Below are 22,749 nucleotides of genomic sequence, written 5' to 3' on the forward strand. Positions count from 1 at the left end.
AAAAAAAAAAAAAAAAAAAAAAAAAAAAAAAAAAAAAAAAAAAAAAAAAAAAAAAAAAAGAAGCAGAAGGAAAGAAAGGATGTGTCGCTGATTTGCTTTTCTGCAAGTCTTGTCGCTGGCGACGGTGCGTTTGTGGGCGTCTTCCGATTTTTAATAATGGGTAAATAAAATAAACCGCCACGTGAAAATCAGATCGATAAAATTTCACATCATTATCAATTTATTTAAATTCACTTGCTTCAAATAAATAAATAATTCTGTTAACGTGAATTATTGTTTTTTTTCTTTTAATGTTTGCTATAATTATTTTTCGGGGGTATTTATCTTTTTTCCTTTTTTTAAAAAAAAAAAAAACTTAAACTCCATTTAAATATTTTATAATTGAGTTGAATTTGTTATTTAATTAAGGTCGTTTGAGTCAATAAAATTTACAATTTTCTCGGTACGGTCTAAGAAATGTCTTAACTCGAGCCAATACAAACCATGAACATTCTTATAATTGTCTTCTATTTCCACTTTCACGTCATCTGTAGTTAGTTTTATGCCCTCGCCCTTGTAATTATTTTATAGTTTTAGAAATATATATTTATTTTTTTTGTATATTATTTTACCATCTAATACTGATACTCTTGACTTAATTATGCTGGAGCTGGACCTGAGTGTAACATTTAAAATAACTATTTTTAAAAAATTTTAAAAGTAAAATAAAAGAAATGAGGTAAATTATCCATATAAGTACTTCCATATTGATTTGATATTATCTTATTATTTAAAAATGTTTTTAAATATTTTCTGTATTTTAAATGATTCTAACTGTTTCCAAAAGTATTTGGAATCTTTTTAGTACTGTTTTTTTAATGAAAAATACTTTAAAAAAAAGTTCATTTACTTTCAAATATATTCTTAATCTTAACTAAATACACCTTTGGCATAAGAATGTATTAAAAATGTGAAGCTATAAGGTCAACATTCACACATTTTTTTTCCTGGCACTTTGATAATTATGCGTATGCGAAATTAATTAAATACCCCTATAAAAAAAAGTCCACTCTTTTATTGTTACCCAATCTCTGTATAAAACAATTATTAATAAAAAAAATAAATATTACTTTTTATAGATGTACGGTAAAATATTTTAATCTTGATGTAACTAACAATTTTATTTTTTAAAGACAAATGATCAGACTTGTTGATTAATTTGATTTGTCTATTTGGGATTCTCTGTATTTTAGATTTAGTTCATTTTTATCTAAAACGCCATTTTAACTATTTACTTTCAAAACATTTAATTTAAAAAAATGAAAAGGTCCCCAATAGATGGTGGAGTTGAGTACCTATGTTGATGGTGAAGATTAATGAAGTATTTTTTTAAAGTTCTAATTTTTTTTTGTTGAAATAAATATTAATTATAAATATATACAATTTTTTAAAGTTTAAAAGTAAAGTAATAATTGATATATGTATATTATATATATTTTAAATTTAAAGGCATTTATGAAACAATAAGAGAGTAAGGTTAAGAAATATTTTTATTTTATAATGCTCTAAATTGAAGAAAACCAGATAAGCCACTTCCGTCTGACGACTGAAAATTCGCCCCACCGATATGGCGTCTCCAGCCGCAGCGCCACCGTCACCCTTCCAGTCTCAGAGATCTCCCCTTTCTTCCTCTCAGGCCGGCGCCGCCGCCTCACCTATTCATCGTCTTTCTACCTTCACTTCCCCTCATCCCACCAACACTACCACTGCCACATCTCCCTTGGATTCCTTTGCTTCCGATCCTGTTTTCTCTGCCTTCCTCTCTCCTTCATTCTCCTCCAGTTCCTTCTCCTCTGCCGCTCTCTCATCCGGTTCCCCGGCCTCCACTGCTGAGAAGCTTCAGAAGGCCATCCGTCTCCTCGAATCGCAGCTCCGGAGTGAGGTTCTCTCTCGTCACAATGACCTGCTCTCTCAACTCTCCTCTCTAAAGCACGCTGAGAATGCCCTCTCCACTATTCGATCTGGTGTTTCCTCCCTCCAATCCTCCGTTCGCCGTGTCCGATCCGAGCTATCTGAACCCAGAAATGTCGTTTCTACCAAGACCGTTCAGTTCTCCAATCTTCACGAAACTACCGAGCTTCTCCAGCATACGATCCGTGCCCTTCGTTTGTCGAAGAAGCTTCGCGACCTTGCTTCTGCCTCTGCTGATGAGCCTGAGAAGCTGGATCTTGCTAAGGCCGCTCAGCTGCACTGCGAGATCTTGAGCCTTTGCAATGAGTATGACCTTGCGGGCATTGACGTTGTCGACGAAGAATTGAAATGGGTTAATGAAATTGGGGATAAATTGAGAAGTGAGGCTATGAAGGTTTTGGAGAGAGGAATGGAGGGTCTGAATCAAGCTGAGGTGGGGACTGGCTTGCAGGTATTTTACAATCTTGGTGAATTGAAGGCGACCATTGAGCAATTGATGATCAAGTATAAGGGTATGGGTGTGAAGAGCATAAGTGTGGCATTGGATATGAAGTCGATTTCGGGAACGGCTGGAAGTGGATATGGACCGGGAGGAATTAGGGGAAGTGGGACGCCACAGATTGGTGGAGGTGCCAAGGCAAGGGAGGCGCTCTGGCAGAGATTGGGAACTTGTTTGGATCAGTTGCATTCGATTGTTATAGCTGTTTGGCATTTACAGAGGGTCTTATCGAAGAAACGTGACCCCTTTACTCATGTTTTGCTGCTTGACGATGTTATTCAGGCAAGTGATATTCAAAATCTATTCTGTTATGTAGTTAATCAAGACTCTTGTCATATCTGATTTGCGAGTGATAAGCCTAAGATATGTTTTGCTGCTTAACTTAACGTTTTGGTGGATTGATATCTGTCTCTAATTGACAGATTTCGCGTATAAAATAGAGAAGCTTGAGACATTTGAATCCAATGATCACCTGGTGACATTGGTTGAATATAGTCAAGGAGTGAAAACAGAGAAACTGGACACATTTGAATTTAGTGACCACCCGGTGACATTGGTTGAGTATAGTCCAGGAGTGAAAGATATAGTAAAGGGTCTGTTAAATTCTCAAGCTGGTGAACTTTTCTATTGTTAAATTTGACTATAATATAGCATTTACCGTTAAAATTTGATAAAATAAATGAGTCGTTAATTGATCATCTTGAGAATTCTTCTTCTAGTTGAGAGTTGAAAAGAAGACCAGGACAGGTTTCCGTCTCAAATTTTTTCTGGGCTTGATTTAAAACTTACCCAAGTTGTCATCATTTCCTTTCCACCCCTCATTTGATACTTTTTTTCTTTGATAAACATTTTGGCTATTTCCATTGTAACCAGTTTATTTTTGGGAGGGGGATCTGTCTTCCCCTAAACCCCTAGGCTATTCTCGTTTTCTGTGCTACCATGAGCATGTTTCTTATTAAAAAAAAATGAAAAAGAAGTTAAAAAAAAAAAAAAAAGAGAGAGAGAGATCAATATGCATCATGTTGAAAATTGTGAGATTTCAGTGCAAATTGTTGTTTGTAGGTCATCGTTTGTGCAATGCAAATTACAGTGCAGATACTTGCGTTGAAGTTTTGTTTTAGTATTAGATTCTTTCATACTTAATTCGAAACAAAATCTTTCTATAGTCACACAAGTCCTTGTTCTGCTTAATTTTCCCCCACTTTGTCTATAGTTGTCTTAAAACTTTCTCCATTTGGGATTCAGTTTCTTATATTACTAATGTATTGTTTAGGAAGGTGATTCCATGCTAACAGATCGAGTTTGGGAGGCTCTTGTGAAGGCTTTTGCTACCCAAATGAAGTCTGCTTTTACTGCATCAAGCTTTGTGAAAGAAATATTCACTATGGGGTATCCAAAACTGTTCTCAATGATAGAGAATCTTCTTGAAAGAATTTCACGTGATACTGACGTCAAAGGGGTTGTGCCTGCAATAAGTTCAGGTGGAAAAGATCAGATGGTTGCAGCCATTGAAATATTCCAGAACGCATTCCTGGGTTTCTGCTTGAGTCGCTTATCTGATCTTGTTAGCTCTGTATTTCCAGTCTCAAGTCGTGGTAGTGTTCCTTCGAAAGAACAGATCTCAAAAATCATATCACGTATTCAGGAAGAAATTGAATCTGTTCAGATGGATGGACACTTAACTCTACTTGTGCTACGTCAAGTTGGCAAGGCTCTTCTCCTGCTGGCTGAAAGAGCTGAATGTCAGGTAGTTAGTTTCCTTGGTGACATTGGCATACTCTAATTTCTAATATCGAAAGCAAGGGTATATAATCCTAAGTTACATGTCCCTACTGTTTTTTCATGCAAGATTTCACCCCTTAGCAATTTGCCAAGTATGCTCCATCTATAAAATACTTCAAGTGACCTGGGAAACATGTGTAGCAGCATGATATTTATTTATAGGACTAGAAAAATTTTCTTCCTGGTGCTACCTACTGCCTTACTAGACCAATTATTTGCAGTTTATTTAGTTAAAGTTCTTAAACTGTCCCTGTTCTCTGTGAATCATCGCCTTACATCCTTCAGGAAAAATGAAATGGTCTTATTGGTTTTCATAAGAGGGAGAAAGTTTTCGTGTTATGGGATCTGGATGTACTTTGTGTTATATCCGGAGGATGTTGTGATGTCCATGGAAAATAATCAGAGACGGACTTCTAAAAGAGAAGAACTTTTTCTTTTGTAATGATTTTTGTTTAAACTTAAGTTTAGATCAGGAACATTTATGTTTGGATTATATCTTTACACTATGAGTTGACTTGACCATATTATGAAAACTTGATGGCAGATATCTACTGGCCCTGAAGCGCGCCAAGTAAGTGGTCCAGCGACTCCAGCCCAACTTAAGAATTTCACATTATGTCAGCATCTGCAAGAAATTCATTCTCGGGTATCATCTATGATCACTGGGCTACCCATCATTGCTTCTGATGTTCTGTCTCCCGCATTAGGTTCAATATATGGGGTTGCCTGTGATTCCGTGACTTCGTTATTCCAAGCTATGCTTGACAGTCTCGAGTCATGTATATTGCAAATTCATGACCAGAACTTCGGTGCACTGGGTATGAATGCTGCAATAGACAATAATGCATCACCTTACATGGAGGAACTGCAGAACTACATTCTTCATTTCCGCAGTGAGTTTTTATCAAGGCTGTTGCCTTCATCAAAAAATGCAACCATCTCTGGATTGGAAAACATTTGCACTCAGCTTGTAAGAAGCATGACTTCCAGAGTGTTAATTTTCTTTATCAGGCATGCTTCTCTGGTCAGACCTCTTTCTGAATCAGGAAAGTTACGAATGGCTAGGGACATGGCTGAACTGGAGTTAGCCGTGGGCCAAAATTTGTACCCCGTAGAACAACTCGGCGCACCATATCGAGCACTTCGAGCATTTCGTCCTCTTATATTCCTGGAAACATCTCAACTGGAGGCATCTCCTCTACTCCACGATCTGCCTGCAAGCGTCATACTTCACCATCTATATTCTCGAGGTCCTGAGGAATTGCAGTCACCAATGCAAAGGAACAAACTTACTCCTCAGCAGTATTCATTGTGGTTGGATTCTCAAGGTGAGGATCAAGTTTGGAAAGGTATCAAAGCAACTCTAGATGACTATGCTGCCAAAGTAAGGGCCAGAGGAGACAAGGAATTCACCGCAGTATACCCTCTCATGCTTCAAGTAGGATCATCATTGACAGAGAATTCTCGGGCTACTACATAACGTGCTTCATGCCCACAACTGTATTCTTTTTTCCTTAAAAGTGAGCCTGGACCGTGTTCCAATGTTAAATCCTTGACAATGATGCTGTGGGATAATAGCAGAGATACCGTGCTCAATCAATCACGACACGAAATTTAGGTACCAAGTCATTTGCTCAATTATTTCATTTGCCTCATACTACATGGTAGTAGCAACGATGCCACCTTTGAGTTTCATTTACCAGGTGATAAATGCAGGACCAAATTTATTTTCTATGATAATATCGTTACTCCACTTTGTATGTGCTCAAATACATAATTTCTGTAATAGTCATATCAGCATGGTGTAAACATTTTTGTGGATGATGAGTATGAATTATTGATTTTGATAGGATTTACGGTACGATGGTTGACCCATGAATGATAGTTTCAGGCGTCTGCTAAATGCAAATAATAATAATGCCAATGGGCCACTGCCTTTAATTATTTCCTTTCCCTTATTGTAGTGAGTACTGATGGCATTGCATCTGCGAGAATCTGTGCTATGAAAACAACTGCTCTTCTCTCTCTTCCAGAACTCATCAAAGCCTTTCCTTTCCTAATCAGATTATATCAAGTATGTTGGAAGTTAGTGATATTTGCTTTCAGATTCAATTATTTATACTTGTTATGCGTTGCGTAGTTTAGGCACCCAATTATGTTGATGCTAAGGTCTAGGATGCGATTGAATAACTACTACTTTTCTATTTTTGAGTACAAAGCATATCCTAAGATGATTATTGTAATGTTATGCCTCTTGCGAACCTCTAGTAATCAAAGTGAAGCATGAGTCATGTTCATACTCACATGACAGAGACGGTTTCCGTTTCTAACTAAACATCTCTATAATCCTCAAGAATCTACTAAAATTCTCAATATAACAAAACTTTTACTTCATATTGATCTAAGGGTGTTTATGTACTCTACTCGTACCACTAAACGACAAAACCTTGAGCGAAAGGATGCATTTGAACATTCAACCCTCAACCTTCAACTTTTGCCTTGGCAAGGCTATGTTCTACCATTAAAACTATTTCCAGCCGGTACAGTAGTGGCAAAGCACTACTTAGCTATTCACGTATCACGTCGAGACGGTCGATTTATGTTTTTCCACTAGACTACATTCGTCGACCTTCGGTTGTGGTCGTAGCACGAGTAGTTACAGGAGAGCATAAGAAAGGAAGAAAGAAAGAAAGGTGTATAGGGTGGTAGTAAATGTGTGGGGGAGGGCAGAAGCAGGAGGACATTGACGGTGGGGAGGCCAGGCCGAGCACCAAACAAACAAGAGAAATGTACAAAACAGTCCTTGGCCATTAAAAAACTGACACACAAACATAAAATCAAACCCATCTTATAAAGAAATGAATACCCATTACCCAATATTACCCAATATTACCCAGTACCCATTTGATTGAATGTGAAAAGACTCGTCCCCACCCCACCACACCACTTATCCCCAACCTTAAGCTGTCAAAAACATACACACATTCATTCAAACCAACCCTTGACGCAAAAACTTTCCACTCTTTTCTTTGTCCAAAAACAACACAAAGGCCAAAGCATTGATTGCAAGGGTGAAAATTAGGCACCCCTTGTCTGCCCTCTTCAGCTTTGTGTTAGGGTACCCTACATCGCATTACTCAAGCCCCAACCCAACCCAAAAAATCAGCGTACGGTCCCTCCCTCTTTTTTCCAACATACATAAAATCTCTCATAGCTTTAGAGCCAAAGCAGTGTATTATTATTTGTCCTTGCACAAAATATGATGATTTCTAAGAAAAAAAGAAAGAAAGAAGGAATGGGTTGCTCCACATTTGGGAACCTTGTTCATTGAATATGATTGAGAGCTAGCTCAACACGTATCCAAACCTTCATCCCTGGGATTCCTTCCACAAACAGAGTGGTGTGGGGAACCCTATTATTATCAACATTACATGCTAATCAAATTTTTAAATATAGACATTATTTTTTAAATTTCATTATTTCTCTACAATTGTTTACACCACTTTCAAATTTCAAAGCAGAAAAATAAGTATTTAACGCAAGGTATTAAACTTGGTGACCTATCCTAAATTGAAGAAAATGGACGGCTAGGATTTGGGGATCGCTTGTGAGGCGCGTTTTAATTATGGGGTTAATTAAACCGAGTCAAGATAATTAATTAAGAGTTAAAATGGAGTTAATTCATAATTATTGGCGAAGATAAAATAATGGACAAAGCTTCACACGCAAACTCGGGCGATTTTTTTTTTCTTTTATTAAAATAGGAGAAGGTGACAAGTCGGTTACGCCGTACCCGCAAACCCCCCCACTTTCCTTACGTGCGTCCACTGGACCGATACGACACGTGGCAGATACGCACAATGTCAGTCATTTTAATTTGATAACTCCTCGGTTATTGTTATTATTGTTATTTTTTTATTTTTGGGCCTCGGTAAATTAATACATAAATATCAAAAAACCAATCCAATATTCTGCTTGGAAGGGTGCTGAATCTCGGAAATGCCCTCGTATGTTTCTTGAAATTACGGGATTGACCAGATCTCTGTTTGTTTTGCTTTTACCTATAAATACAACGCTCAGATTAGTCCGTTTCGTTTCTCCTATCTCTTGAGGGAATTGTTTTTTTATTTTTTGTTTTGAAGCCTCTGCAGATAGAACCTAAAATTTCAAGTTCCCAGAAGACCAAGTCATTTCGTTTCGATTCGCAGAGATTGAAGGAAAGAACACACGAAGAAGACAGATCGGTTTCTTTCTTTCTGTGTGATTCACTGTTCTGATTATGTGAAATAGGCTTCTTCTGAGAGAGATTATGGGATACGGTGCTCCATTCACAGGTTTCAGTGCTAATGCTGCAGCGGCGGAGACGACTCTGCTTCCGCCGTACAATTATATAGCGATTGATTCGTTTCCCAAGGCTGCGGCGGCGTCGACGGCTGCTGGTTTGAAGTCTGATAGCGGTATTACCTATAACCTTCCGATTCCGAGGAAGCGCGCTAGAGATCATTCCACCATTAATCGATTTGTTTCGTATCCTTCGCCTGCTCATTTTCAGAAGAATTGTGGATGCAATCTCGATTTTCTTGGCGAAGATATCTCCAACCAATTTCAACACCAGCAATTCGATCTCGATCGGTTGATATCGCAACATGTACGGTATTAAACGCTCTTTAATTTCTCTCTGTCGACGGAGATTTAATTTATTAATGTGTGAAGAAGTGCTGGTTGATTAATTGGTTTAGAAAAACTTGCGGTTGTTAATTTTATATGTTTCTGTCATAATTTTGGGGAGCAGATGGAGAAGGTGAGAATGGAAATGGAGGAAAAACGGAAGAGGCAAGCGAGGAGGATTTTGGAGGCGATAGAGTTAGGAATGATGAGGATATTGAGGAGCAAAGAGGAGGAAATCGAGAAGATCGGGAAATTAAATTGGGAACTAGAAGAGCGAGTGAATTCTCTTTGCATGGAGACTCAAATATGGCGCGATGTGGCTCAGACGAACGAAGCCACCGCGAATGCCCTCCGTAGCAACCTGGAACAAGTCCTTTCACAGGTAAGAAACAACGATCACCAAGGCGCAGGATTCGAAGATCCTACCACAACTGCTGCCGTCGCCGCCGACGACGCAGAGTCCTGCTGCGGAAGCAACTACAACGACGACGGCGACGACGACGACGACAGAAAACAAGCCAATCACGGGCCGTGGCGAAACTTGAATGAAGAAGTTGAAGAATCAGAAGGGAGGAACAGAAGAGGGAGGAAAACGAGAAAAGGAAATGAGGACAGATGGTGCAAAAACTGTTGGAAAGAAGAATCGTGCGTGTTGCTATTGCCATGCAGGCATCTGTGTTTGTGTACTGTTTGTGGGTCATCTCTTCACACTTGTCCCATCTGCAACTCTACGAATAATGCCAGTGTTCGTGTAATCATGCCTTAGAAATTCAGAGGAATCACCAAAGTTTCATTTTTCCTCAAAAACATTAAACTCTGAACTAAATTATAAAAACAGAATTAGGAGATTAAGGAAGTTCACGCAAGTAATTCTGGATAGTTAAAACATTCGATATGATCCGTGTTTTTGTGCACGTACGGAGGCGATGTGACGTGGCTAGTGGGCGTAATTTAGTTACATGTGGGCGTAAGATAGTGGAGTAGCGTTGGAAGGGTGTATGTGGGGCCCACTGAGTGTTCCGACAGGTCATGGGTGTAATAAAGGAAGAGAGTAATATTTAAAAAAGGAAAAAGAGGTGGAGGTTTAAAAGCTGACACGTTGGACTCCCGCAAATATCGGTGTGTGATAGAGCAGTGGTATCCTAATTCTTTTGTTTTCTTTTTTACAATTTTATGATTTATTAGTAATTAATTATGGGAATCTAATTCTTTCGTGATTTAAACCAAGATAAAAATGGTTTGGAGTTATCTTAGAACGCATTCACGTGAAGCCTTACTTTGGTAAAATAAGTTATTATTAGAAAAGGGCGAGGATGATGATATCCATATACATATACATATACATATAGTGTGTGTGTGTTGTTAGCGCACGAATCTTGATTATAACACCACCAAAAATTTCATGGGTCAATTTGATTTTTGAGGTTGGAAAAGGAATAAGGATAAGCGAGAATAAAGCCGGAGAAACGTGAAGGTAGGTTTTATGATATGCGACAAAAACGCGAAGATAAAGCTTCATCTTAAGAAACTCCAAAATTGTTGTGGAAAGAAACAAAGGGAGTTAAGGATAAGAAAAAGTTATGGGTTGGTTGAGGTGTGGTGCTTGGGAGATGTGATGGGTGAATTTGATATTTTATAAGTTTAAAACGGGGGATGTGATGGGTGAATTTGATATTTTATAAGTTTAAAACGGGGGATTTGTGTAAAAAGAAACAACTGTGGGGGCATAAATGAAAAGTGATTCAATTATAAGCACCATCTTATCTTAGGTTTTAATTGCAACGGAGGAGAGAAAAAGATGAAATGATAAGGAGATGATGTGGACAATTGGAGATTTTTGGTCTGTTGTTTTTTAGGGGTAGGGATCTTTGGTCTTTCTAAGTGGGCCACCACCACCATTTGTCTCTTTTATAACTCCCATTCTCTTCATTGCATTTTCCCCCACTCTTACTCCTTACGGCCCCCACAATGATTTTGTCCCATATTTATAAGGCTCTAGGTTCGGCTTCTAGGTCGACCCGAGGGACTCGGTAAGAGTTGACTTGGATTAGCTCGAGGGTGATCTCAAATGCCTTTTAGCTATAGCTCTCGTAGCTCCTCTTGTAGACCACTTGTCCTTACTCATCCATTAGTTCACCTCACCACCCGCTGCCTATAATTTTGTGCAAACAATACTTTCCCTCTTCATTAACTCCAAAATCGATAAATTTTAGGGCTAATTGATGCACCAACGAGTATTATGTCAGATTTTGAATAATAAATTAAAATATAAAAAGTACTGTCTTTAACCAACATCGATATTTAAAATGATAAAGGTCGAAAAGAAAATTGTAAATTTATATATTATAAAAATGGCACATGCTCTCTTTTCTTCTGCATTTAGATTGCTCTGTTTTGTTGGATGCATAGCTGAAGTGAAGGGCTAACCCGTTCCAATAAAATTTTGACACGTGGCCTCATTTAAATATTTTGTTTTTCAATAACAAGATGAATTTAAAAATAAAAAAATAAAAAAAAACTTTATTGGGAAGAAATAAAATAATTCATCAAATTTTGTGGATAGTATTTAACATTATAATTAAAAATAATAAATATCTAAGTTAATGATGAATTATTACATATTTGTAGTTGGTTCCCCACTCTTTTCCTTTGGTCATTAATTTATAAAATCATTGACTTTGTTCATCTATATAATTAGATATCTTATTACTCTATGGCCCATTTGGTAAATATTTTTTCAGGTTATTTTATTATTAATTTAAGTGTTATATATATTTTTTTAGAAAATATGATTGGATTTCTAAAAATATAATTCTCATTAATTTTTTTTACTACTATTTTTTATTTTGTCCTTTTGAAATTATGTCAACCACAAACATGCTCAATGATGATGAATGTAGACATATTTGTCAATAAAGAAATTATTGAAAAGAAAAAAAAAATCTTTTAGGATATTTTAATTAATATTAGATTTATCCACTTTTGTTTCTAGAAAATGTATGGCCACTCTTTATAAATAAATCATATCTTGAGGGCCAAACGAAATCTATCTTTTTTTTTTTTATTTTTTTTTATTACCATTTTCTCTATATTATAATTATTATTTCATATCAAGAGATAAAATCAGAACCTTATCCTATACCTAATTTATTAAAGATAACATAAAAAAAAATTCAATACAATTTTAACCCGTACAAGAAACTATATCTTGGAAATTTTATGTATTTTGAAATTTTCAATCGTTAAAATAGAGAAATTTCAAAGTCAAAAGCGCCTAACTTAAAAATAATTATGGATAAGGGTTAGAAAATTTTCTATGAAACGTGAAAATAAAGATAAAATATATTTAAAAAATTCATATTTTTGTAGAGGAATAGTGTCTTTATAGGTAAAAAAGGGCCATAGAAGAAGTAGTGTGATTTTATGTTATAAAGTAATGGAAAAACAGTGCAAAAAGGAGAAGAGGAAGCGTAGAAGTAAAGTTGGGGCTCTCCACTATGTTGATGTCAACCACATTATGCATTTCCCAATAACCAACCAACACTATGTGTATGCCCATCGCCTATCATATCTATCTATCTATCATTATTTTTCTCGTTAAATAAAAAGCTTCGATCTCGTTATCATGGTTGAATTGTATTGACTTGTTTTTTATGATTTAGTCATGTGTCATAGACATTTATCTCTACATCATCGTTTATTCACTCGAAACCTTATCTTTAAGTATTTTTGTGTTTTATGATCTGGGTAATCCTCGCAATCGAATAAAACTTGCCTCTTATTCTTCATCAATAATCCTCTCATTTACTTTTTTTGTAGAGTTTCATCGTTAGCCTGACTGTTTTAAAACACGTCTACTAGAGAGAGATTTTCACATTCTTATAAGAAAAGTTTCGTTCCCTTCTTCAACTAACGTGGGATCTCACAATCCACCCCCCGTTGCAAACCCACCCAACGTCCTCTTTGAATTTTCCTTTTTAGACTTTCCTTCCAGGTTTTAAAACGTGTCTACTAGGGAGAAGTTTTCATACTCTTATAAAAAATGTTTCGTTCCCTTTTCTAATCAATGTGCGATATCACACTTTTACTTGGGATAGTCGTCTCTAAATCATCTTGTATTAAAAGTAAAGCTAAAAACCGCGTTTAAAATGATAAGGCGGATCAAATTCGAAATGGAAAAAGAAGAAAGAAGAAAAAAAAGATGCAGTTATGTGGTGGGGGCAGTAGTGGTGAAGCCTAGCCAGTTCCAGTTCTAGTTGAATTGATTGTGTTGGCTCTTTTTTCCTTTGTTTGATTTCTTTCTTTACAAAGGCCCCACTCCCCACCCATACACACACACATCACTCAACAACTCAACCCTCTTTTTGGAGCAAAATGTGAGCCTTTTCCCCCTCTCACATCACTATCACTCACTACTGATGAATTCAATATCAGTATCAATTTGAAGATCATGACCAACTGTATCAGCTTAATACTCATTACACACCCTTCAACCCCACTACCCCACATGACTTCAACCATTTCTTCCATAAAATCAAAATGAGCTTGACCCTGCTACACGCGGTTGATTTGATTGAGCGCGTTTGATCGCATCTCGGATATGCTAGATTTCTTCCTTTCATCCAAATTCAAAACAAAAAGACAAACAAACAAGTTATTTTACCTCATATAGGAAGTTGGGTGTCGTGTGGGGATCGATTTATTAATGTCGTTTAACGCGTGATCTTAATGATTATCTTGTACATATTTCTTGTTCAACGTTATTTAGTAAAGAGTATGGTCCTCAATACATTATATCTTATCTCATCAACCCTGTCATATAAGCTTATGACTTCTTGACTTTGTTCCATGGACAGATTCGTTTGTGATTGTTCTTGAATTATATGACTCGTTATTCGGGGATGATCAGAGGCTAATAATTATTTAACATGGTAGATGTTAAGTGTGGGAGATGGTGGGTTTGAGCTTTTTAGAAAGACAATAATAATGGTGGGTGAGGATAAGAATCCCACCATCTCTGCTCCAAAAGCATAACCCCCGCACGAACCACCACTCGCCTAGGAATCATATCTTAAACCATTTTGATTTTCTTTTCTTTGGCCTTCCTTTCTTTTTTGTGTAATATGGGAATTTCAATGCTCTTCCAATCACTCTCTACTTTTACATGAAATCTCAGCAGCACCAACGTCTACTCTCATGTCTGATATTGGGTGGAGTAAGTCTAAAGTTTTAAAGAACACATAATTCTTTACACCCCCGAGATCCAAATCAAACTCTTCAATCCTGTCATTGAAACATATCCCCTTCACACACAAAAGGAAAAGTAAACGATTACTGCTTGGAAATTGTTTCGAAAAAGCAACTAGCTAGCTAGCTATCTACTTTAGCTAACGAGCGAAAGCTTGTTTAGCCTTAAGAAACGTTTCACGTTCATCTTCATCATAGCTCTAGATTTGCGGAAAAAAAATGTGTTTTGATCTAGAGAAATGGGAATCTTAAACTACATGTCTCCTACCAATACATAAACCAAAAGAGGAAGAAGAAGAAAAAAGAGCCATTTTGAGGCATTGAAACTTTGCTTTAGATACAATGGTCCACTCAAAGGAAATGTGAAGAAGAATACAAAGCATAATGGAGATGGGTGAAAGTTGAAAGTGACCGAACAAGAAAATCACAAAAAATAAAAAACAGAGGAAATTAATGGAGGAACAAAGTTTGGTACAATCAATCAATGTACAAATGCGTTGTATTGGTTGTGGACAATTGGGTCATCATTTGGATGAAGAGATTGGTCCCATTGCTCAAGAACCCTAATTATTTGTCATTTGAATCCACAACCCACTTGTAATTCTATTCTATAATACTCAATAAAGAGACAACTCTTCCTAAAAACATGCTTGAACAGCCAGTAAAGTTAGGTTAATAGGAATGAACTCAGAAGAATTACTAGAATTAAGCATCAGTCAAAGTAAAAAGGACTCCGGATCTGATAGAAATCTACCATTCCAGTTTGGCAGTGGTAAGGGTTGGACAGGTAGGTGGCATCTAGTTTTGTGGTGGGGTTTCAGAGAATTCATATTCATCTCTGATTTTCACTCATTACGTCTCAGTTAAAGAAAAAAGGGGAGTGGGAAGCTATGGCATTGCCATCATGAATGAGGACAGCAACAGTAGCAGGCCTGACAACCTGGGATCCACCCCTCAAACCCTCAACTATGATGTCTCTCATTACTATACAAAACCAAACCACATCCCTTTTCCTGTTCCTTTTTCTGCTTCAGATCTATACCAAACTTCTGCGTTCTTTCTGACATGTGTTTTTAAATCTTCAAATCGATAGCTCTGACTTGGAATACAAGTTCATATCATGTTACAAAAGATGAATACAGTATCACTCAACAGTAGCAGACTCGCAGTATTTGCTACCATACCCTTTATCCAAACCTAAAAAGAAAGAGTATTTTAGCTGCAAAATCGAAACTTGACAATGAGCTAGTATCAGAACGCTTTGAGGCTTCTAAACATTTTTGGTAGAGGAATAATTGTTGTATGAGTTCATACATACTATGGATAGTGTACAGAAGATCTAGAATACAAGCTCAAAAACTTTTCACAATAATGCACATTTATTCACATGATTTTGGCTCAGATAAGCTAGGATGTTCTAGATATAACTGCAAACTCAGAGGTTGGCTGTGCATGGACTTGATGGGGGTGATTATTGGTGGTTGTTGCCATTGTTTGGTATCCGTTGGGATCCATAACTCTGCATCTTTACTTGTACCAGAACTTGGGAGGGTTTGGAAGTAGGCAGTTATTTCCCATTTGCAATCTGTTTATACAAAGATTAAGCTATAGAAATCCTCCAATCTTTTATGACAGGAAAAACCAAAATGCAGAAGAAGATGGACATTTCTAATGATTTTAGTACGAAAACTGCTAAGATTGGTGAACCAAAAGAAAAAAAAAAATGTCTCACCAGTCGGAAGAGTCTTGGTTAGAGGCTCCGTGACAGATAGCTTGATCAAGAATGACCTTAAGGCGAACTCCAGGTCGGAATTTTCGACCTTTGATTTATAAGACTGGTTCACTATGAGCTTGAAAACAAATCTTTCGACTTGGATATTTTCCCCGTTGAAAAATATAACTGCCACTCTCTCCACCAGTCCCTAGTTGAGGAGGAAACCCATGTTCAGACTACTAGTAAATTGCACTAAGGAAGAAGTGGTTAATTAATCAAAGTTCTATAACTATTAAAAACGCTACTATTTCTCTGAGATCAATCAGGTTGGACATGACATATTGCAACTGCTTCACCCAGACACCTACTTTACGTTTTCGATGAACTTTTCTCGGTTCAAGATTCATTGAATAGAGTTATAATTGCAAACACAGATTGTCTAATATTATGAGAATACCAGTAAATAATCAACCCGTACATAGCTTGTAGCCTTAAAACAAGCATGCCAAATCTAATCTTCACATTTAATACTTACAACCACAGAACCCATTAGTTTCCTTCACTGATTCCAACCATAAACAACTCCCAGTCTTCCTAAAACCAAGCAAGTAGTCATGTGAAAGAAATTATCCACTATTCAAGATTGTCCTTGAAAAAGGACCTGGTTTCAATTCTACAAGGCACATGGGTAGACAAGAAATTTAGGACCATTTTTAGCACATAGAGAACAAGAATACAAGTGAATGGCCAACCTTTTGGATGAAAGGAAGTAGCCCTGAAACAGTTGAGTGGATGTAGTCCTGCAGCTCAGGATGACGAGCCCTCTGCACAACCGCATTCATGTACCTTCTTCTTTCAAAAGCACCTTCATAAAAACCCCACCGATAATTAATCATAATTCCCATCGTTTTCTTTTTCTGTTCTTCAATCCATTAATATTGACTAATATCTTTTTTCCCCTGTGATTAAGGGGTGGGGGTGTAAAGGACCAATCTAACAGATGACCAAATAAATTTCAAGCTATTTAGGTTTCCTTCGTAAAGTAACACACTCATTGTGAGATCTCACATCGATTGGAGAGAGAAACGAGTGTCAATGAGGACGCTGGGCCTTGAAGGGGGTGGATTGTGAGATCCCACATCGATTGGAGAGGGGAACGAGTGCCAACGAGGACGCTGAGCCTTGAAGGAGGTAGATTGTGAGATCCCACTTCCGTTGGAGGGAAACTAAGCATCCATTATAAGGGTGTGGAAATCTCTCCTTAGCAGAGGCGTTTTAAAAACCTTGAGGAGAAGCTCGAAATGGAAAGTCCAATGAGGAAAGTATTTGTTACCGGTGGGTTTGGTTGTTACACTCATAAACCAATGTTTCTTAATTACTTGGTAGAAATACAATAAAGAAAACTTTTCATGTAATCACCATCCTCTGGTAATAAATAAAGCAGATAATAGGATCTTACACAAACAAATTAAAGAAAGAATTGCACCAGATGGATAAATGCCTTTGAGGAAGACAATTGATGTAATGGCCACCTCCAAGAACTCAACTAGAATCTGAACCGTCTCACCTGCATAAATAATTAGTTCAATAACAGTGTTATATTTACTCTTATCATCAGGAAACTGAAGTAACTGGGGGCTGGAACAAATAAAGATAAAATGGAGAACCTTGGGGTGTTACTTTATTGTCTCTCGAGTCCATCGGCTAAATAAAGTGAATCGATATGGTTCTTGTACTAGACGTTCAAATTGTCAACATAAACATCTAAGCCAATTACATTAACGATCTTGAGCACGCTCCATTTGACTGCACTAAATAACAAAGGGAACCATTATCTTCAAGCAAGTTACATGAATATCAAATATGGTATAACATTTCAGATGCTTAGATAACAAGTAAACTGGTCTCATTATCTAATCGGTTTGTCTTGTAAAAGTTTAGCTCTGAACAGTGCGTGAGGGTAGCCATCAGTGTTCAATATTATCGATCCACGTCGGCCTACTAATGGGATGCCCTAACACGTTACAAAATTTCGCTAATGTGAGATACAATGTCTTTCCAGTGTCAACAGGTTAACTCAAACTCAAATCACTGGGACAAATGTTGTCATTGCATTTTCTATTTCAGAAAAATCCAATGGTTAACACAATTATCGTAAGAGCAACTGTTTGCTGCAGCACCAGAGAGAATTAGGATGCTTTTGATGACTATGAAGCGTACCAAAATGAACGTTCCCAAAGTAAACAACAACTCATATACTGATTCCATTGTTCATCATAATTCCAGTGATTCTTAATTCTTTCATTGCATCTTCCATTCAACAGCTTGTAAATTCACAGAGAGTAAACCACATAAACGTCCTGAAAGCTAAATCCTCTTCCAATTTTGACAAACAGACAGACGAGTCCCAGCGAATTAAACTCCAAAAACAAAAATGACCTAACAAAATCGAAGCAAATAATTTTCTGGAAGAACCAACTAACACAAAATAAAAAATGAAACAATGGCGCCAAAGGAGATAATCGACGATTTCTTTCCCTTTTTTCACATTTTCTTTGTCCTTTTGGGGTGTATAAGGAAACAGGCAAGTGTTGAAACTTACAAAACATGGATCGTGCTCCATTAAGCAGCTGCTCTGATATCTTAAGATGGAAACTTGGGGGAGTAAAGCGATTCATACCCGTAAATGCTGCAGCCTTTTCTGTGTTGCAGTCGTCGAGTTCCAATTGCAGCGCCGTAGAATTATTTCGTGTTTTAAGCCCAGCCCAATTTATTTATTGAAACAAGAAAACCCATCAAATTACAGTTATTTCGTATTTAATGGACTTATAAACTCCAAACTATTTAATATATACAAAAAATATATTTTTTTTCAATTATTTTAATCATTTTTTACTCTAAATTTTACACACTATTAAATTTTTTGATAATTCACAAAGCTATTTTTATTTATTACAAAAATGTAAAAATCTCTATAAATTTGTTAATTTAAAAAAAATATAAAGATTAACCCAAAATAAAATTTGATTAATGTTCAAATTAACACAAACAAAGCTATTTATTTATAATCATATCAAATATATAATATTTATATGTTTTAGAATTTATTAAATGAATATGCAAAAAAAAACATTTTTTTATGTGGAAACTTATAAAAAGGTTTAAATTGTAATAATTTAATAATCTAAAATTAAAATATGATAGGATGAAATTGGAATTTTAAGATTTTCAATTTTAATTTTAAAGGAGAAAATCGAGGCTTTATTATTATTATTATTTTTTATTTATTTGTGATTTTGAATATAATGAATCTTAAAAATTGCAGTACATCGATTTGGCAACGCGCGACGACCAGCAATCGGAGAGACTCAGAGCGGGAAGAGCAGAGAGTGAGTGTTCCAAGGTAAGATTTTTTTCTCGAACGAATTTTCATTAGAATTTCAGCATCATTTCGATTTGGTATAGTAACTAACTGATCCTGGCAATTTGAAGAGGAAATTATGGAGAGACGCCGGGCTTGTGTTGTGGTTCTCGGTGATCTTGGTCGAAGTCCTCGTATGCAGTACCAAGCTCTTTCTCTTGCCCGCCAGGTATCATCGAATCGTTTTCTCAATTCAGCCTTGATCGTTGTTACTAAATTCATTGTCCCTTAGGTGTATGAGAATGTTCGATTTAGCTGCTTATTGTTGGTTTCAATGATTTCAGCGTATAACTTGAAGATTTTCTTGATTTGGTTTGTTTCTGTATTTTTGCTGTTTTATATTCAACTCTTTAATTGGGCTTTTCGATTGATATTACAGGCAAATCTGGAGGTGGACATTGTTGCTTATGGAGGTTGAACCACACTGTATCTTAAGAGTCTTATTATTCAATCATGTTTATAAAAAGCTAACATTGAAACTTTGGGTGCTAAATAGGCTCTCAGCCCCACTCGGCACTTCTAGAGCACAAATCTATCCATGTTCATACCATGGTACTTATGTAGAAGCTTTTTTCTCCTTCTTTCTCCTTTTTCAAATAAAATAGTGCCGTCTACTAGTTTTTTTCAAATCTCTTTTGTTGTTTATCACAGACACAGTGGCCAAAATTCCTTCAAAATTTGCCATGGATATTCCGGCCTGTAACACTACTGCTCAAGCCGCTCATTCAGTTTCTTATGCTTCTTTGGTTCCTTATTGTTATAATTCATTCACCTGCCTTCTTCATTGTGCAGGTAAATAAATGGTTTCAAAATTATGATATATCCAACTTCTTGATTAAATCATATTTAAACAAATATATATGTAGTTTCTGGACATTGAGTTATCCTTTGATCTCTTTTGAACGATCTGTACTCCTCTCTTAAGGAAAGAGAGAGAGTTTCTTGATGGTAAAAGCATATGATTGTGCTTCATTTCAATATTTACCAAAAATTGAAAATTTAGTGAGCATATATTAAGCCATTCATGAAATGTTATATGATTGATTTTGTCTTTTTTCCCTAGCAGAACTTGCTTCTGAGTTGTATCAAAGTAATGATTGTTGCTAAAATTCCCAAATAATTTGGTTGGGTTCATTTGCCTGCAAATAAACAGATGATTATTTGCCTGGTTTCCTCTTTTACTGTGTTTTGGCGTATTTTTATGGGGCATTGACTAACTGTGTTTGCTGGGATGCACGTGCATATTTTGCTAGTATTACTGCACGTTACAGAAGTTGTACCTTCAGGTTCAGTGATGGGATGTTTGATGTATGTACTTAAGAATAAGAATTGGTTTATCTCACTCCTCCTGCAATAAATTATTTCTTGTATATTACTAGCATTTATCGCTCATTTCCCTTTTTGATTATTTGGGTCTTGATGGAGTATGGAAAGTGATGGTCGAATTTTCAGTCTGCTGTTTGGCCCTTTTCCTGTAACTGGCTGATGTTTTGCACAAACTCATTATCTTGATGTAGTTTTCATTCATATGAGACTTGGTTAAAGAAATTTATATTAACATCTGTTTTTCTATTGTACTTTTTTAAGAGTTACCGTTTATTTTGATTTTTATATGAACCATACGCTTTTTACAATAATCCTCTATGAGTATTTCTTCTGCAGAATCCTCCTTCTGTTCCGACGTTAATTGCTGTAAAATGGGCTAGCATACTAAAGCGATCTGCATTTATCATTGATTGGCATAATTTTGGTCATACTTTGCTTGCCCTGTCCCTGGGAAGAAATAGCAGTTTTGTTACTGTTTACCGCTGGTACTGAATATGTTTTTCCCGCCCTCTTGTCCATTCAGTATGTGGTTGGCTGGTCTATTGTTGGCTATATCATAATTGGGATGTGTGCCTAGGATTGAAAAGCATTTTGGGAAGATGGCAGATGGCTCCTTTTGCGTCACGAAAGCAATGCAACATGAATTGGCTGAAAACTGGGATATTAAGTAAGAGGATGTGACTTATGGGTTCATGGAAACGTAGTCATACTTCCTCTAATAGACCACTTGAACACTTTAGTATTATTAATAATTATTTTCGTTTTTTTTTCCCCTTTTTATTTTAAAATAGAGCCACAGTTTTCTATGATCAACCTCCTGAGTTTTTCCACGTTGCTTCACTCCAGGAAAAACATGATGTGAGTTATGGTCACCTTTATGGTTTCATTCTCTGTACATGCTGTATGATAAATAGACTAAATGTGTTGTTCGATTTAGTTGTTTTGTAGGCTACATAGTAATCTACTTCAACCTCTTGGTCTTCAAGATTGTGTTAGCTATGGTGAGATCTACATTTCAATGAATGTATTGCACATATTCTCAGTTCGACAAAATTTTCCCTTTTTCATTCAAGATGACACTGTAATTAGCAGGTGCAGTAACGGTAGGCCATGAGCAGCAGGAGACATTGTTAACGAGTTTGGTTGGCAACGGTATTCTCTTGAAGCAAAACAGACCTGCAGTTGTTGTGAGCAGCACAAGCTGGTTAGTTGAACGTTTGACTAATGATTCTTGAAGAATTGATAGTTTTCACTTCTTTTTCTTGGAGGATGTTCTGTGTTTGTGCTTTCAATTTTTTATTTTTTATTTTTGGTGTTTTTTGGTCGTTTGATTGTTAAAGTGAATATGATAGTTTGTACTGTAATTTGTCAGGATGGGATGGGATATAAAATCTGAATCTAGATAACTTATATTTGGTATGCACATAGGTTGCACCCCCAAGAATGACATCCATGGATGTCTGGCTTTGCTGGAATTTATATGCCCACCCAAATTAGTAAGTTTGAGGATTCTCCTCCTATAGGATCCTGGATTGATAACTACGATTCTTGTAATCATGTTTGTGTTAGATATATTTTGTTCATAAGCAATGACATTTCAGAATTTAAAACGAAGCACCTTAAGATAGTTTTGAACCATGGTAAGGAAGAGAGTTCAAACGAAAGGTTGGGACTTACAAATTTCTCTCTGGAAGCACCTATTGAAGATCAGTGCCTTAACTTCCTGTAATGTCATTGTCAGGACTCCAGATGAAGATTTTAGTATCCTTTTAGAAGCTGCAGTCATGTATGACAGGCGTGTTGCTGCCATCCTAAATGAGGATGATTCAGTTTCTGATGAATTTATCTGGAAAGATATCTATGATGGAAAGCAATACTTATATCCTAGGTTATTATTCATCATTACTGGTAATTACTTTTCACCTTTTGAAAATTTTACTTCCAAGTGGGCGGTATCTAAATTAGAGATTTTCCACTGTTTATACAGGTAAAGGGCCTGACAAAGAAAAGTATGAAGATAAGATCAGTAAATTGCACCTTAAGCGTGTGGCATTTCGTACAATGTGGCTGTCTCCAGAGGATTACCCATTACTTCTCGGTAGTTTGTAATAGCCTAAGGTTACCCCCCCCCCCCCCCCCCCC

At 36.5% G+C, this 22,749-nt stretch overlaps 5 protein-coding genes across 13 annotated transcripts in view; 3 read left to right on the plus strand and 2 right to left on the minus strand.

The window, feature by feature from the left end:
* The window catches only part of LOC111469590, an 8,022-nt gene extending 7,894 nt beyond the window's left edge, over nt 1-128 (minus strand). Inside the window, exon 1 of one of the 2 annotated variants that reach the window (XM_023114907.1) lies at nt 60-128. The gene's annotated coding sequence lies outside the window, so the exon portion shown is untranslated. Of the gene's footprint in view, nt 1-44 lie in introns of both variants that reach the window. The other variant, XM_023114909.1, reaches the window with a different exon arrangement.
* A 1,399-nt stretch (nt 129-1,527) lies between these two features.
* Nucleotides 1,528-6,479, plus strand: LOC111469676 (conserved oligomeric Golgi complex subunit 5). Of its 2 annotated transcripts, XR_002714916.1 has the most exons (4): nt 1,528-2,731; nt 3,723-4,196; nt 4,776-5,849; nt 6,196-6,479. XR_002714916.1 is itself a non-coding variant. In XM_023115032.1 (3 exons), the coding sequence occupies exons 1-3, from the start codon at nt 1,607-1,609 to the stop codon at nt 5,709-5,711; spliced, it is 2,535 nt and encodes an 844-aa protein (XP_022970800.1). In that variant the 5' UTR covers nt 1,528-1,606; the 3' UTR covers nt 5,712-6,093. The 2 variants fall into 2 exon arrangements, 1 of the variants encoding a protein (XP_022970800.1); XM_023115032.1 differs by lacking the exon at nt 6,196-6,479 and having other exon boundaries at nt 4,776-6,093.
* A 1,840-nt stretch (nt 6,480-8,319) lies between these two features.
* Nucleotides 8,320-9,686, plus strand: LOC111469724 (probable BOI-related E3 ubiquitin-protein ligase 3). The gene is made up of 2 exons (XM_023115110.1): nt 8,320-8,879; nt 9,024-9,686. The coding sequence occupies exons 1-2, from the start codon at nt 8,541-8,543 to the stop codon at nt 9,663-9,665; spliced, it is 981 nt and encodes a 326-aa protein (XP_022970878.1). The 5' UTR covers nt 8,320-8,540; the 3' UTR covers nt 9,666-9,686.
* Nucleotides 9,687-15,242: 5,556 nt separating this feature from the next.
* LOC111469702 (DNA polymerase zeta processivity subunit) lies at nt 15,243-18,646 on the minus strand. Of its 7 annotated transcripts, none has more exons than XM_023115080.1 (6): nt 18,463-18,646; nt 17,528-17,666; nt 17,320-17,427; nt 16,613-16,725; nt 15,879-16,068; nt 15,243-15,731 (listed from the first exon to the last, which is right to left on the minus strand). In XM_023115080.1, exons 2-6 carry the CDS (start codon nt 17,559-17,561, stop codon nt 15,526-15,528), a joined length of 651 nt encoding a protein of 216 aa, XP_022970848.1. In that variant the 5' UTR covers nt 17,562-17,666; nt 18,463-18,646; the 3' UTR covers nt 15,243-15,525. The 7 variants fall into 7 exon arrangements, with proteins under 7 accessions (XP_022970848.1, XP_022970847.1, XP_022970852.1 ...); XM_023115079.1 differs by having other exon boundaries at nt 17,528-17,671; nt 18,463-18,645; XM_023115084.1 differs by having other exon boundaries at nt 17,347-17,427; nt 17,528-17,671; nt 18,463-18,644.
* Nucleotides 18,647-19,160: 514 nt separating this feature from the next.
* The window catches only part of LOC111469703 (UDP-glycosyltransferase TURAN), a 5,172-nt gene continuing 1,583 nt past the window's right edge, over nt 19,161-22,749 (plus strand). The window contains 12 exon segments of the mRNA XM_023115087.1: nt 19,161-19,263; nt 19,353-19,450; nt 19,661-19,694; nt 19,778-19,833; nt 19,933-20,073; nt 20,944-21,092; nt 21,185-21,274; nt 21,399-21,465; nt 21,545-21,608; nt 21,700-21,811; nt 22,349-22,515; nt 22,595-22,711. Coding sequence (XP_022970855.1) covers nt 19,361-19,450; nt 19,661-19,694; nt 19,778-19,833; nt 19,933-20,073; nt 20,944-21,092; nt 21,185-21,274; nt 21,399-21,465; nt 21,545-21,608; nt 21,700-21,811; nt 22,349-22,515; nt 22,595-22,711 — 1,087 coding nt within the window. The 5' untranslated portion in view covers nt 19,161-19,263; nt 19,353-19,360.

The sequence above is a fragment of the Cucurbita maxima genome, unplaced genomic scaffold, assembly GCF_002738345.1.
Source record: "Cucurbita maxima cultivar Rimu unplaced genomic scaffold, Cmax_1.0 Cma_Scf00041, whole genome shotgun sequence".
NCBI classification, from domain to species: Eukaryota; Viridiplantae; Streptophyta; class Magnoliopsida; order Cucurbitales; family Cucurbitaceae; genus Cucurbita; species Cucurbita maxima.

Coding starts and splice junctions, on each gene's coding strand:
- LOC111469676 (XM_023115032.1), top strand. CDS start 1,607: ATGGCGTCTCCAGCCGCAGCGCCACCGTCACCCTTCCAGTCTCAGAGA. Junction 2,732..3,722: donor TGCTTGACGATGTTATTCAG/GCAAGTGATATT, acceptor TGTATTGTTTAG/GAAGGTGATTCCATGCTAAC. Junction 4,197..4,775: donor CTGAAAGAGCTGAATGTCAG/GTAGTTAGTTTC, acceptor ACTTGATGGCAG/ATATCTACTGGCCCTGAAGC.
- LOC111469724 (XM_023115110.1), top strand. CDS start 8,541: ATGGGATACGGTGCTCCATTCACAGGTTTCAGTGCTAATGCTGCAGCG. Junction 8,880..9,023: donor ATCGGTTGATATCGCAACAT/GTACGGTATTAA, acceptor TTTGGGGAGCAG/ATGGAGAAGGTGAGAATGGA.
- LOC111469702 (XM_023115080.1), bottom strand. CDS start 17,561: ATGGACTCGAGAGACAATAAAGTAACACCCCAAG. Junction 17,428..17,527: donor CAATAAAGTAACACCCCAAG/GTTCTCCATTTT, acceptor TTATTTATGCAG/GTGAGACGGTTCAGATTCTA. Junction 16,726..17,319: donor TCTTTCTTTAATTTGTTTGT/GTAAGATCCTAT, acceptor GTTTTTATGAAG/GTGCTTTTGAAAGAAGAAGG.